We start from the raw sequence: 13540 nt of genomic DNA on the forward strand, positions 1-13540 counted from the left end.
ACGGTTTCTGGCCATCCCTAGAATAACATGCTTCTTAAATTTTCCTTCCTGCCAACCATAGTGGCGGCCTTTACCAAACCCTTTTACACAGCCTAAATATTTTGGCCCCTCTGCTTTTAAATACACGTTTTTTACTATAAGGCCGTTCCATTCACTTAGAGCTACCAAGTGTTTCATTGTGTAATGTCAAGTGTTTCATTTTCCCTCTTGACTGAATTTCAATTTTTTCATACATTAAACGTCTGTTACATTTTTGAATACAGTTGCAATGAATAGAATAGAATAGAACTGAATAGAATAAGGTAACATCCCTCTAAAAAGTTTGCGATCAGTGTCACAGTATCTAGAACTCTTACAAAAGAAATTTCATTTCATTTTCACTAACAGGTTTTTGACATAATATAGGATACCCCTCCTTCAAAAGCATGACTTACAAGTAGCATAAAGCACCATTTGTTCTCATGGCGGTTTGTGGACTGGGCGCTAGTAGGCAATACCTTCGATTGAGGAAGGGTTGACCGTGTTAATCTAGGAGTTTTTTGTCAGTAGCACACATCCTGAAACTCAGACATCTTAGTTCATCGATTAAAGATTGGATACAATTTTTTTTCGAATCCATAATAGATTATTGTTCTAACGACGAAAATGGATCGATTTGTTTTGGAAATGATATTGTTCTGCACACTTGCCGCACTTCATGGGAAACTCTCAGTTGGTATGTACAATGTCAGTATTATTAAAAGTGTCTTGAGGTTTTTAAGAGATTAAAAATCAGAAAGTAAATTGTATCTTTTATTCAACATGAAAATAACTTTGTTGGCTGACAAAGCATGCTTTAACTTAGTTGCAGTCAAGGGGCCCATTCGGGTTTGCACTACAGAACCATGACCTCCTCCCCTCCCCCCCCCCCTACTTTTTTGCGAAGCAAGTAGTTTAAAAGCAGTAAAAGAGGTAAAAGAGGTAAGAAGCCTTGCCTCTTTCAAATTTGTGGCGCGGGCCCTGGAAACTGCATGAAAGACAGAAGCAAGTGCCAGCGCTAAATGTAGAGAGTTTTCCTCGTCCAATTCAACAAAAATTAGCAATCTGAGGCCCCGGATTACCCTTCACACGATACCAAATTCCCGACCGGATTCATTTCGTATCGCATCAATGCCAAATTTTGAGGTCAGGCCAAATCAATTTTTTCAGGCCAAACAAGTTACAAAAAGGCGAAATTTCTGAAATTTGGCCATAAAGAGGCCAAGTTACCAACCCTCATCGTGAATTTGGTAGAAGACTGCCGTCAATCAAATGTCACAAATGACAGCGTGATGTTATCCTATGCCTTATATATTGTTGTTGTCGGTGTCGGTGTTGTCGGTAAAATATTTTCTTAATTGCCGTGGGATTGTCAACTTTGACAAAGTCAAAACAGATTGCGAACGGGCCCAATGTCTATTCTGTGACTTGGTAGATATTGATAGAGGTGGAAAAAAAATTGACGAGTTCCAGGCCAAGGGTCTTTCAGAAAATGGCATTATTGATACAGTGGACTCCTGATATAAGGAACCCGGATACAATTAACCTCCCGGTATAGCGAACTAAATGTCTGGTTCCTTGGAATAAACTCATTAAAAATTCTTTCTTTGTAATGAACTTTGGTTATTAGATTCCCTCATCGTTAATACCCTAGACATAACGAACGTTTTATTTAGTTACTTCATGTAATATTTATGTTCATTTATCATTTTCTTTTGGGGGGGGATCTCTCTTGGGTGGGGGGAAGAGGTAGGGATTTCTCATTATTGTCATTGGCAAAACATGCTGATGATACATTTCAAGCAATGGCTGATAGACTCAGAGCACGAGATGAAAGTTTGATCGAGTCAGAAATTACTGCGAATGAGTACATTGAAGCTAACGAATACCTTCTTACATATAGGCAATGAGCGATGATAAGAGGAACAGATATGGAATATATATAAGAGGATAAAAAGATTTTCATTTTAAATGACTAACCATTAGTAACATTTCAATTCAGCTTGGTTTTTTGGGGTTGAATGTGCACAGAAGTTAGAGATCCTAGGTTAGAGAGGCCTAAACAGGCCCATCGCAGGTTTTTTGTTATGTACTGCGAAAAGATCTAAAAAATTATCGTTATATCGGGATTCCACTGTAAGACGCTTGTGTCATGCCCTCAAGTTACACCAGGTCACACTACAGCTCATCTCTCCCCAGCAACTCTTCATATCAATTTTAAGGAAGCATTTGCTATTTGAGGTGGGTACCCTGGGTTCCAGAGCGTCAGTAAGAAATAGGGCGTCGAGGAAATAGGGGGTTGCGGGAGAGTGCGGAGGAGGAGAGAAGAGAGGTGTAAAACCACTTAAAAAGGGGGTTTTACAAATGTGAGTTCGTAGGTCGTTCGCAGAAACGTACACGATAAATACGGCAAAAACTGTTATCCAATTCTCTATACACTTCTTCTAATTCATCAGTTCACGGCAAACGACTAAAAATATCTTAAACGGCTAACGGCGACAATGTAACGGCAAACACAATTCTACAAGCTAGCGACAAGGTACACTGAGTTCGACAAAGCTTACGGCAAGACTCAACCTAACTATAAAGCCACCCCTTATATACCCTAAGAATAATACAATTTACAGAAGCTGATGCAATTGCAGCGCAATGATGCAATTGTCATGTGATGTCCTGCAATGAATGGGAACCCTGTGTTCTAACATAGCCCCCTCCTTTGAAAACAAGCCTCCTGGCTTGGTCTTCTTGTGGCGTTCCTTCTTCGCATTTATGCAACATGCCTTGAAACTCTTTCGTTTTTGGTAATGAGAATAATGGTGATGATGATCTGCACAGATGTGATGGGGCTAACAGTACATCGGCGATTGACGTCATTTCTTTGAATATCGTTGTCAGGGGCGTTTTGAAAATTTCTGCCTCGTCGAACGCTATTGTTTGGCCCAATTGCTCTTTCATCAAGTTAGCAAGCTCCTTTGTTATGTCTTCTAACATGCGGAACAACTTGCACAAAGCAACGAAGGGGTCAGTGGTGGGTTGGTATGTCGTTCTCGTCTGAATTTCTGCTTCAAAAACTGGGTTCATTTTTGCATCCACAGGCACAGGGGCTTTTTCTTGCAATGGCTGTTTCAACGGGCGTCTTCTGCAATAATTGACCACGTGCCCTACTCTTTTGCAGTAATTGCAAATCGGCTGGTCGTCTGTGGTTCGCAGGTATCGATGAGTGCTCATCTTCTTTTCCTTCGGCTCGGCTGTCCTCACACGGGGTAACCAATGTAAAACCACTTAAAAAGGGGGTTTTACAAATGTGAGTTCGTAGGTCGTTCGCAGAAACGTACACGATAAATACGGCAAAAACTGTTATCCAATTCTCTATACACTTCTTCTAATTCATCAGTTCACGGCAAACGACTAAAAATATCTTAAACGGCTAACGGCGACAATGTAACGGCAAACACAATTCTACAAGCTAGCGACAAGGTACACTGAGTTCGACAAAGCTTACGGCAAGACTCAACCTAACTATAAAGCCACCCCTTATATACCCTAAGAATAATACAATTTACAGAAGCTGATGCAATTGCAGCGCAATGATGCAATTGTCATGTGATGTCCTGCAATGAATGGGAACCCTGTGTTCTAACAGAGGACCTGTTTCGGTTGTCAGCTATTTACAATTTTTGTCTCACTGTCCAGTATGTGCCTTAGTTGGAGAATGCCAGAGCTGATGCTATTTCTCGTATGCACTCAGGCCGTCCTCTGCTACATTTGTGTTCTCTGCTTTGTAAGGACTTCACCCCTACCCAGCTTCTTAGTGTGCTCCTAGTAGACCACATGTCGTCCAACAGCACTTCGTTCCAGGCACCGCGCAGCCATTGGGCTAGCAGGGGCTATAGCCCCTCCACTTTTTTGCGATAATACGTTAGAAAAAGTTTTTGCAAGGTTACTCTAACTATGGTCTAACGCAACATTGAATAGTATACTCCTAAGAAGTAGCAGGTTTTCTTCACTGGGAACCCTTTTTGTTCATTTTCTTGGTCTTTTTCTTCATGTTTTATTCTCCCCAATCTAATTTTATCTATTTCTATAACTATTGATACCATCCCTGAACCAGATTGTTTATAAAACCCCAGTAGAAATAAGCCAGTATTTCTAAAAGGGGCGTTTTCCGGTGTTCTAGAGGGCGTGGCCTCAAAAAATTTTGGTAACACCCTTTTCAGCCCTCCCACATTTAGACTGGTGCGCGGTCCCTGCTCGTTTCATGTTTCCAGTTTTACCAGCCAACTTTGCAAAGAGTTTGCTGAGGCAGTCTTGCAGTTCCGTAGCCAGAGCTTTGCTCCTACAGCCAAATAGCACAGCTGTTATCTTGATACATATCTACGTTTTTGTGCCTACCTTGCCCTTTCTCCTGTCCCAACGACCCCCCACCGCCCATCCTCCTCACAATTTCAGTCTATATGCTACCTTTTTGACACACTCCCTCAACTCCTCTAGCATTCGACAATACATCAATGTGGTTTGATTCCTTCACAAGGACCTTGGTCTACCCAATCCCTTGCATGGTAACAGGCTGCCCTTAACCTTTTTGCTCACTGGCATCAAACCTTCCCAGAAGCTCCCTAATACTTTTGTTTATACCCTGTTTATGTCTAAACTTCGGCACTCTTTAAATGCAAGTGGCCTTCACAAGAGAGCAATTTTGATAATTGATAAAAGCATTTTTGAGTAGTCAACAGTAATCAAGTAACGCCAAGTTTTTTCTTTATTTATCTTTTTATCTTAAAGTTAAAAACCGAATTTTAAAGGTAGGCGTTCCCATCATGTTCTAGTGACATAAAAAGTGTGACACAAAAATCCAACTATTATCTAACACCTCGCACCACAATCCTGCCTCCCGTCCCTGACTATGCATCCAGCCTTCTTCAGACCTGAAGATTAATGAAATTGGCATAAAAATTACCGGTAAGCCATATTCCGAAATTTCACAGCGAATTGCTCAATAGAGAGACAAACATTACATCAGGACCTTTTCGATACAGCTTTATATAAACATACATGGAAGTTGATACATGATTTAACACGATTCATAGTCATTGCCAGAGTCTAGAAAACAACGCGACCCTACGACCTCAGGTCGCGTATGAAGGTTTGGCAAAGACCGGAAATATTAGGAAAGAAAAGTTTTATCCAAAAAATTTTAAAAAGTAAAGAAAAGGGTTTTAAAAAAGCAAACCTTTTACAACAAATTGGCTCAAAGCTTTTTCGTCTGACACTCCTCAGAGCATAAAACGTCAGAATAAGCTACCAACGAAAAAATTTCGCTCTGTTGTAAATTATTCTTAGGTGTTTTTTTGTAGATGGGCAGTCATTCATTCCTGCTGCTGGAACTTTTGTTGATAAGTTTGGAAAGAAATCTCAGAGCATCGACATTACTTGGACATACAACGTTAGCAGTCTTGATGGTGTCAGTATTTTATGTGGCTTTCCATCAGATTATGTGGTCAGAAAGAAAGGTACTGCTGCAGCTTCTTTGGTTCCTAAATATCATGGCAGAGCTTCAGCTATTGATAATGTTGGCCAAAAAAAAATTGGATTTCAGCTTCTAAATATTGGTTTTGGCGATGCAAAAGATGTTTTTTGCATACTGTTTACAGCTGATCCTACCGTTTTTTACAGTGGAACTTACAAGCTAAAAATATGTGGTTTGTATATTTTTGTACTAAAGATTTTCTTATTTTCAAACATTGGTACATGGAAATCAGTTTAAACACATGGCTTAAATCTGCAGTTTCTTTCCCTCTTAAAGAAACATTGGCTACTGTAAATGACATGTGCCAGTTCAGATATGATTAATTTAAAATGTACATTTTGACTTTTATGAAAAAAGTTCAAGAAAACCTCCGATTTAGTTTTTTAAAGAAATTTTCTCTCACTATTGTTGTGAAAGTCTTACCCAATTATTTCCATTTCTACAACCAAACCTTGTTCCAGTGTTGGACTATTTAAAGCCCTCATATATGTTCTCAAGCTGAAGAGTGATTCAATAAAAGGTGGGTCTTTGGGGGGTATCAAATCCCGTGATTCCGCAAGAATATCTTGATATTACGGTAATACCAAATTTTCAAAATGAAAATTACCGAGCAAATTACAGTTTGAATTTTAATTAACTTCGTTTAAGTTTCGAGTAATTTCTTGGGAAATCTTCAAAATTCAAACATGTAATATAAGTTCATATATCGGCGGAAAGTTTACAATATATCAAAAACTCATCCGCCCACAAAATATGAAGATTATGCAGGGCCCCTTTTCATCAATCTTTCTAATATAAATTCTCTGAAAATGTCATCATATTAAGCTGACTTTCTACACTAACTTTTTACTTCCTTGCAGTCTTCTTGATGGACACAACTAGCCTTATTCCCTTAGTGCTTTAAAGCTTAGTAGTTTTCTCCGTTTTCAAACAGTTTTGTGAAAATGCTGTTTTACTCAATTTATTTATGATAGCAAATTTTTTACTGAATGTTGAATAAAAGTTTTCTATAAATTCCAGGGGTGTATTGCTAGGGGGTGGGGGGCTATGGGAGGCTGAGCAATGCGCTCACAAAAGATCAGATAATCCCTCAACAATTAATGTAATCCTCGTCGGTTCATTATTTTCAGATTTCCCATCTTACCTTAGCATATAAACTTAAATGGCGCCGTACAAAAAGTTAATTTTTTGACTTGAGCTTCTTCCCCCTATTTAAGTATAATTTTTAACCCAAATTCGCCTATCTGATGTTTTTATATCAAATCCTGTACTCAAAGTTTCAACAACATTTGTTATTTGAGCGGCAAAAAATGTTTAGAGAAGATTCATTATCATTGATGAATCAACTTTGGGGTTAAAGTAAGTTTTAAAAACAAATATTAATGAAATTAAAATATGTTTCTTGTCACACTTTTATGTTCAGTGATGTTTTGCGTTGTTTGTTCTTGTCTTTTGCTTGTGGTGTTTTGGATCGTATTGTTTTGCGTTAGAGTATTCAATAGATATTTAAGCATAGAATTAATTGCCCCTAGAGGACTAGACTTGGTTTTTCGTTTGATCTAGGGAACAATATGATGTGGAAATTGTGGTTAATTTTATATCTATAAATTTGTTGTCTTTGGCTTTGGATCGCTTTTGCCATTTTATTCTTACTCGCGACATTTCTGAAAGTGGTAACCAAATTCCATGCTTAAATAGAATATTCAAGCAGTTACGCGATATTGCTCTACAATTCTGAAAGCTAAATCGAATCAGAAATAACTGTAAAGATCTAGGGAAATAATTCCCTTGAAAGTTGATCTAGCTTTATCCCTACAACCGAAAACACTCTTCTACTGTGCTTTGCAGTAACTGTAAGTTTATGGAGCCAACCCTGGCTAAAAAAAGGACCACATAGATATGCCCAAACATAATCGGATGGATTTTGCTGAGACTGGTCAGAAGAAAGTATGAAGATTTTATCAAAGAAAAGGCGCTTTCTTAGCGTCCTCTTCAAGTCGTTGATACTCTTTGTAGAAGATGAGATCCTGTTTACCTGGCAGCTTTTTAGATCAAAGGGAAACTCGTCGATACCAGTTATAAATAGGAGAGGTCCAAGGAAAGATCCCTGTGGAACACCAAAATGTAATTTTCCATTCGTGACGTAAGACCTTTTTAGAAGCAAACTCTGGACTCCGGGGACTATATAAGGAACTGAAACAGCCCAAATTGTTCTGGGTAACACTTTCATTTGTTTACACAATGTCTTCTTAATTCTTAATGATTATTTATTCCAGAGGTACCTGAGTTCCGAAACTGCTTGATTGAAGGAACAACATCCACTACTGGTCAAACTATTTTTGCTCTGCAAGAAGGCCAGACTTTAAACTCAACTTGCTATGTTTATGGCAACCCTATTCCAAAGCTGACATGTGGCACCTACGATGATAAAAATAATCAAGTTGGGCAAAATGCTGAGGTAACCGGGAATTTTACAAACCTCCCAATAAGCAGTCGTTTGCGTTTTTACAATGTTCGAAGAGGGGTGACCAAAGTAAGATGTGTTGCTGATGGAGGTCCTGCTGGAGAGATATCAATGGAAGTAAAAGTTCAAGTTGATCGTAAGTAACACATTTTTAATCCAAAAGTTTTCAGTGAACTGTTTTGATGCATATGTGCAGGACTCCAAACCAAAACATTCATTAAAAAATCCTTTTCTTGTTTTTGATACAACCAGCGTAAACCTATCTGACCTTGTTCATTTTTTAGCTTTTCGTAAAATTTTTTAGTAATTTCTGCCATCGAATATCTACTTATGTGTTAGAAAATGCAGTTACGTCCTTTATTCGTAAAAAACTGCTTACTAGAAAATTAAATGATTACGGTTACGATAAGGTTGTCAAAACTTCTGTTCTAGAGGGACGTAGACACAAAAAGGGCGAAAAGAAACTCATTCATAAGAATTCGATGCTTTCCAATTTGTCAACGGCCAGAAAACTCACTTACTTAAGGAAAATTTGTCAAAATAGGGCAGAGGGTGGCTTCACTCACAGGTTTCAGCTAACCATTGTTGTTTGCCACATAAAACTTAGAAAAAGAATGATCACAACATTTCTTCTGGTCTGTCACTTCTTGATTAAGCAAACGAAAAGGGTATGAATTATTTTCCGCACGTCAAAAAGATTTTGGCAAGTTTCACGACAGCTTTTTCTTGAAACCACCAAAGCTAAATACAAGCCTGATTGGAATTGATTCAGTATGCTAGGATCCTGCTTTAGTTGGTTAGGTCAAAAAGAGTTTGAAGAATGTCCATAGGGAAGGAATCCTCGAAAATATGTTTGTTACTTCAAAAGGTAAACTTTTTTGAGTAGATTGTTTTTCTAAAACAAATTAACAGATATTAATGTATTCATGATTAATATAAAAAGATTCAAGAGCTTTTCTAATTCTCAAATGATTCCATGGAATGATTCAAATGATCACTTGCATTTTACTTTAAACTCCAAAAATATTGGTTTTTTTGGGAAGCAGTGTCCACCAAGGGTTCTCTAGAGTAGCAAAGAAACGGGAAGGGTGGAAGGGTCGAAACTATCAGGGAGAGCTAGAAACCTTTTTTCAAAATGAAAAATGAGGAGAATTATTGAACAGGAATTTGGTAACAGAGAACACTGGTTATCGTTGAGCTGCAATAACCGCAATTTTAAACCTTTTCTATAGTTTAATTTCTCTGCTTTTCGAATACCTTTTGACAATGTAAATAGCGGACATTATTTTGTTGTTTATGTTTTCTGTTTTGTCGCGTGTAAAACAACAACCAAAACATGCGATTCTGCTATCGGGCAGCATTTACTGGAAAACCCAGATTGTGCAAAAAACTATAATGGTGACATGTCTTGTATTGTTGGTAAAGCCCGATCGTCGTTCTATCGAGAAGTTTTGGAATCTATCACATAAACATGAAAAAACCTATATTGTGTAGACAGAAGGAGTTTTTTTTACCTTAGGACTCCATTGCTAACAATTTCCACAGGCAAGCGGCACTGATTGGGCAACCTCAACTGTCATGTGCTCGCGTTTCTGATTGGCCTATTTTGATCAACAACTGGGTTTATATATTTCCTAGAGTATAGTTTTTTCGATCTATGTTCCGACGTTTTATAATCTTAAGAATGTCAGACGAAAAGCTTTAGTATGAGTCAAAAAATTTTTCAAAGTCATTTTTAAGTTTTGTACCACCAAAAGATTTTTTGGATAATCATTTTCGCTGTTTCTCTCTATCAGACGTCCCAACTGCTCCAGTGGAAGTACGATTGATTGAATCAACGTATACATCTATTAAAATCGGATGGAGGAAGCCTGCCAGTCCAGGCTATTCAGGAATATCCAATTATCTTATGGAGTTGTTTTACCCAAATAGAACAGAGACAGTGCGAAATATGACCGTAACAGACGGAAGCCCCCTGCTTGAATACACTTTCCTTCATTTACACCATGACCAAGAATATAGAATTCGTATCTCTGCATACAATGCTGTTGGCAAAGGGGCATACGCTGAAGGGTCGTACAGGACGGTCCGAATAAAACCTGGTGGGTTTTTTTATTCTGTGCCAAAATATTTTGGTCAGTTTGTTTGTCTCTCCTTTCTCCTGTATGGTGCTTATAGGTATCGAGAGCTCCAAACACTGTCAATGAATGTCAAAATATTTTTGTTTGCCTACCACTCAAATATCTTGTTCCAAAGGTATAAAAACTTTTTAGAACAGAACTTTTTAGGTGTTAAATGTATTGTTGGGTAAATTTTGATCCGTTTGAACACCTCAGCCAGGATTTGACTATTTTTTGCTTTCGCTGTTTGTTGTTATTTTGGAATGAATCGAACTGCCTTGCTTCACAAGTTTGAGTAGAAGAATGTTGCAGTGGATATTGTGCAGTTAAAATCAGAAATGTTGGATGAATTTGTGAAACAGTTCCAAAATCATCAAAGAATATTAAACATTTTTAACCAAAGTTAACTTACGTCAAGATCGCCAAACATCATGCAACTCTTTTACCAAAACCAACTTTTTTGCCATCGTCCAACGAAGTCTAACATGGTTGGCTAAACTAGTGCAACATTTTATTCCAAACGTTGTTTGTTGGACTTATGACGAGATGTTGCACTGGATTGGCCTGGGATTGTTGTGATTAGTTTTTATAGATTGCACGACAGAAATCTGAAACTTATAAAAATGTGAATGGGTTCCGTAGAATTTCTGACCAACTACTTTAAATTTCTAAACTGCTCAAAGGTTTCTGATTGATAATGGCCTTTTAGAATAAACTAGCCTTGAGAGAAAACACATGAGTGAGATAAACTCTTTTTTATAAAAAACAGTACGATAAAGCTCATGCTGATTGTTGTTAATTTTTCGAAGATCTAAGGCTAGAATGTGTTTAATTTGTTTTAAATTAATAAGGTGTAAGCAGTGAAATTGGTAGCTTTTTCGCTCTAATGAGGTGTTTAGGCCTCAGTTGCCTCAAAGTGAGCGAGATGTCCTTTACTTGCTGACAAATTTGAATATTCGCCAAAAAAGCACCTACACATGGCTAAAATTTTATCATTGCCTTGTAGATGGGGGATTTGAAAACATATTCGTTGTGTATTCTTGAAATCAGAATACTTCCCATGTTGTGGACAGTAGGCCCAAGAAAACAAATTTTTGAAATTGGTTAACCAACCTTCGGTCTCAGTTGATTTTCTTTGATGTGCAGCCAGACAACTTCACTATTACTTTCAAGTCTAAAATTTATGCAAAGATATTTTTCAAAGATACTTCAGGGTGGGAGCTGTGTATAATCTGAGATTTTATGGCACTTTTGTAGATGATGGTGGAAGATCTGGAGGGTCTACGCGCGATGGAACTACTGTTGGAATCGTCTTTGGTGTCATGCTGCCATTGTTCTCATTATCATCATTTTTTTCTTTGTACTGAAGAAGAGGCAAGAAAGTAAGTCATATTAAGTTTCCTTTCTTGGCCTATAGATTGGCAAAGTAAAACGTCCTAATCATTTCTTTTTAAAATTGTAAAATTTTGTCAACAAAACCTTAAAGAAAACTAAAAATATCTCAACGAATTGAAAGTTGAATATTTTTTCTTCTTATCATTTGGCTCATCTAGTTATATTGGCAATTCGATTGATTCTTTGATGAGTTTAGAGTGGGGGGGGGGGGGTCCTTTTCCCTTTGTTTCTTGTTTGGATGTCTTTGAACGAAACCGTGAGAATGATGAAGCCAACCAGTATGTTCCCCATTTTGATAGTCCCTCTCAACAAACTGACACAATCCGATATTGTAGAAAGAGCTGACATCATCGCGTTGTTTATACTTTCTAGTTCATTCTGATTATCAATGCGTACTTGATGGTACCTTAAATACATTTCTTTAAAATAGTATCTAAGCCAAGATAGCCTCTAACCTAATTGCAACAAAAAATAACAATAAAATTAATAAATCACAGCAACAAGTTGATAAATTACAGGTATTAATTGCGAATGGACAGAACCCAAGCTTAACCCTTCCTCCCTTCCTTCTCCCAGAAACAATATTGTTAGTACAGAGAAATATCATACATGTAGCATAAATAAAGCACTATTCCTAACCTCCTTTGTCGTTTTATTGAAATCCAACGTCATTAAGACAGAGGGGTAAACCTGTGGTGTGTATGCAAGGACGGTTTTAAGTTGCAGTTCCTGGTTTGAGGCTAAAATCATGCTATTTGCTTGATAAAAGAGGCAAAAGAAAAAGTTGTAAACTTTTCTCTCTATTCTCAATTTAAAAAGTGAAGTTTGCTAATTTCAACTTTCTTTCACAAATCTTAAATACCCACATTTTTTACACAGGCCCTTTCTGCTCCCATCCTAGGACAAGCTGAATTTTTTTCTACGTTTTATTCCTTGTACATGTGTGTATCTTTATACAATTGATAAAAATACGAGCCGCAGAATACCTGAGCCAGACTGTCATAGGTGTGCCAATTCGACCTAAATTCATACTTATTTCCTCAACAGAATAGAATTTCGAAGGTCCATTTCGCAACTTGAGATGCAGCAGCCGAAAAAATTCTTGCCTTCTCTTCAGTTCCGTTTATTGGGCTGGCTGATATGGAATGTTTGATTTTTGTGATTTTTACGATTGCGTTCCAGATAATTTATGTTGAAGGTGATTTACAAAATGCGTTTATTTCTTCACTAACCAAATTTCTTTCTTTCCACCGAAAATTTTCAAATTTTCATCGAAATTTATCCAGAAATTTTCTCCACCGACAATAAATTCACCGGGATATTTGGCACCGAATTTTTTGTACGTAATGTATGGCGAATTGACTGAGAAAGCCATCTTTCAGTCATTTTGCAATGGACTAAGCCTATTTTTCACAATTGGTCTAATTTTCAAAATTCTGTGAATTTTCGAAACTTTGTGATTTAACATATTTTTGACTGTAAAGTAGCCCTTAAAAGTTGGCTGGTCCAGATCGAATATCAGAAGCATCTTTAGGCACGTTTTTATGTTTTACGGGAGGTTCACTCAAAACAACCCCCTCCCCTACTCCTGAAATAAAATTCTCCAACATGAGTTTCCACCCGCCGGACAACAGAACCGCCAATGTTGGATTACCGTAAATCCTCAAAAAGCCCCCCTCAAAAAGCCCCCTCAAATAAGCCCCCATCCTAGAACTAAAAATTGTCAATAAGCCCTCCCCCCCTCGAATAAGCCCCCACTGCTACTGTGAATTCTTAAGTTGGAACTCCTCAAGTTGATGAATTTTGCCATCTGAGGCTGCCCCCCCCCCTCGAATAAGCCCCCATCCAAAAATATCAAAAATGAATATGCCCTCAGGGGGCTAATCGAGGATTTGCGGTACATAAGAACTGTGTTTCTTGTATGCAATATCCTTTTTTATTTTAAAGGTATCTAGGCCTCTAACCTAATTACAACCATAACATAACAATGAATTAGAGTAAATGTAACTTTGATTG

General features: G+C 37.7%; 1 protein-coding gene across 2 annotated transcripts; it reads left to right on the plus strand.

The window, feature by feature from the left end:
* The first annotated feature begins 462 nt into the window (after window positions 1-462).
* Window positions 463-13191, plus strand: LOC135684432 (uncharacterized). Of its 2 annotated transcripts, none has more exons than XM_089114902.1 (6): window positions 463-715; window positions 5373-5717; window positions 7822-8145; window positions 9806-10111; window positions 11387-11511; window positions 12404-12558. In XM_089114902.1, the coding sequence occupies exons 1-5, from the start codon at window positions 646-648 to the stop codon at window positions 11494-11496; spliced, it is 1155 nt and encodes a 384-aa protein (XP_088971028.1). In that variant the 5' UTR covers window positions 463-645; the 3' UTR covers window positions 11497-11511; window positions 12404-12558. The 2 variants fall into 2 exon arrangements, with proteins under 2 accessions (XP_088971028.1, XP_088971027.1); XM_089114901.1 differs by lacking the exon at window positions 12404-12558 and adding an exon at window positions 12572-13191 and having other exon boundaries at window positions 464-715.
* The last annotated feature ends 349 nt before the right edge of the window (window positions 13192-13540 follow it).

This window comes from Rhopilema esculentum, chromosome 21 (assembly GCF_057945365.1).
Source record: "Rhopilema esculentum isolate cy_ngs chromosome 21, ASM5794536v1, whole genome shotgun sequence".
In the NCBI taxonomy this organism is placed as follows: Eukaryota; Metazoa; Cnidaria; class Scyphozoa; order Rhizostomeae; family Rhizostomatidae; genus Rhopilema; species Rhopilema esculentum.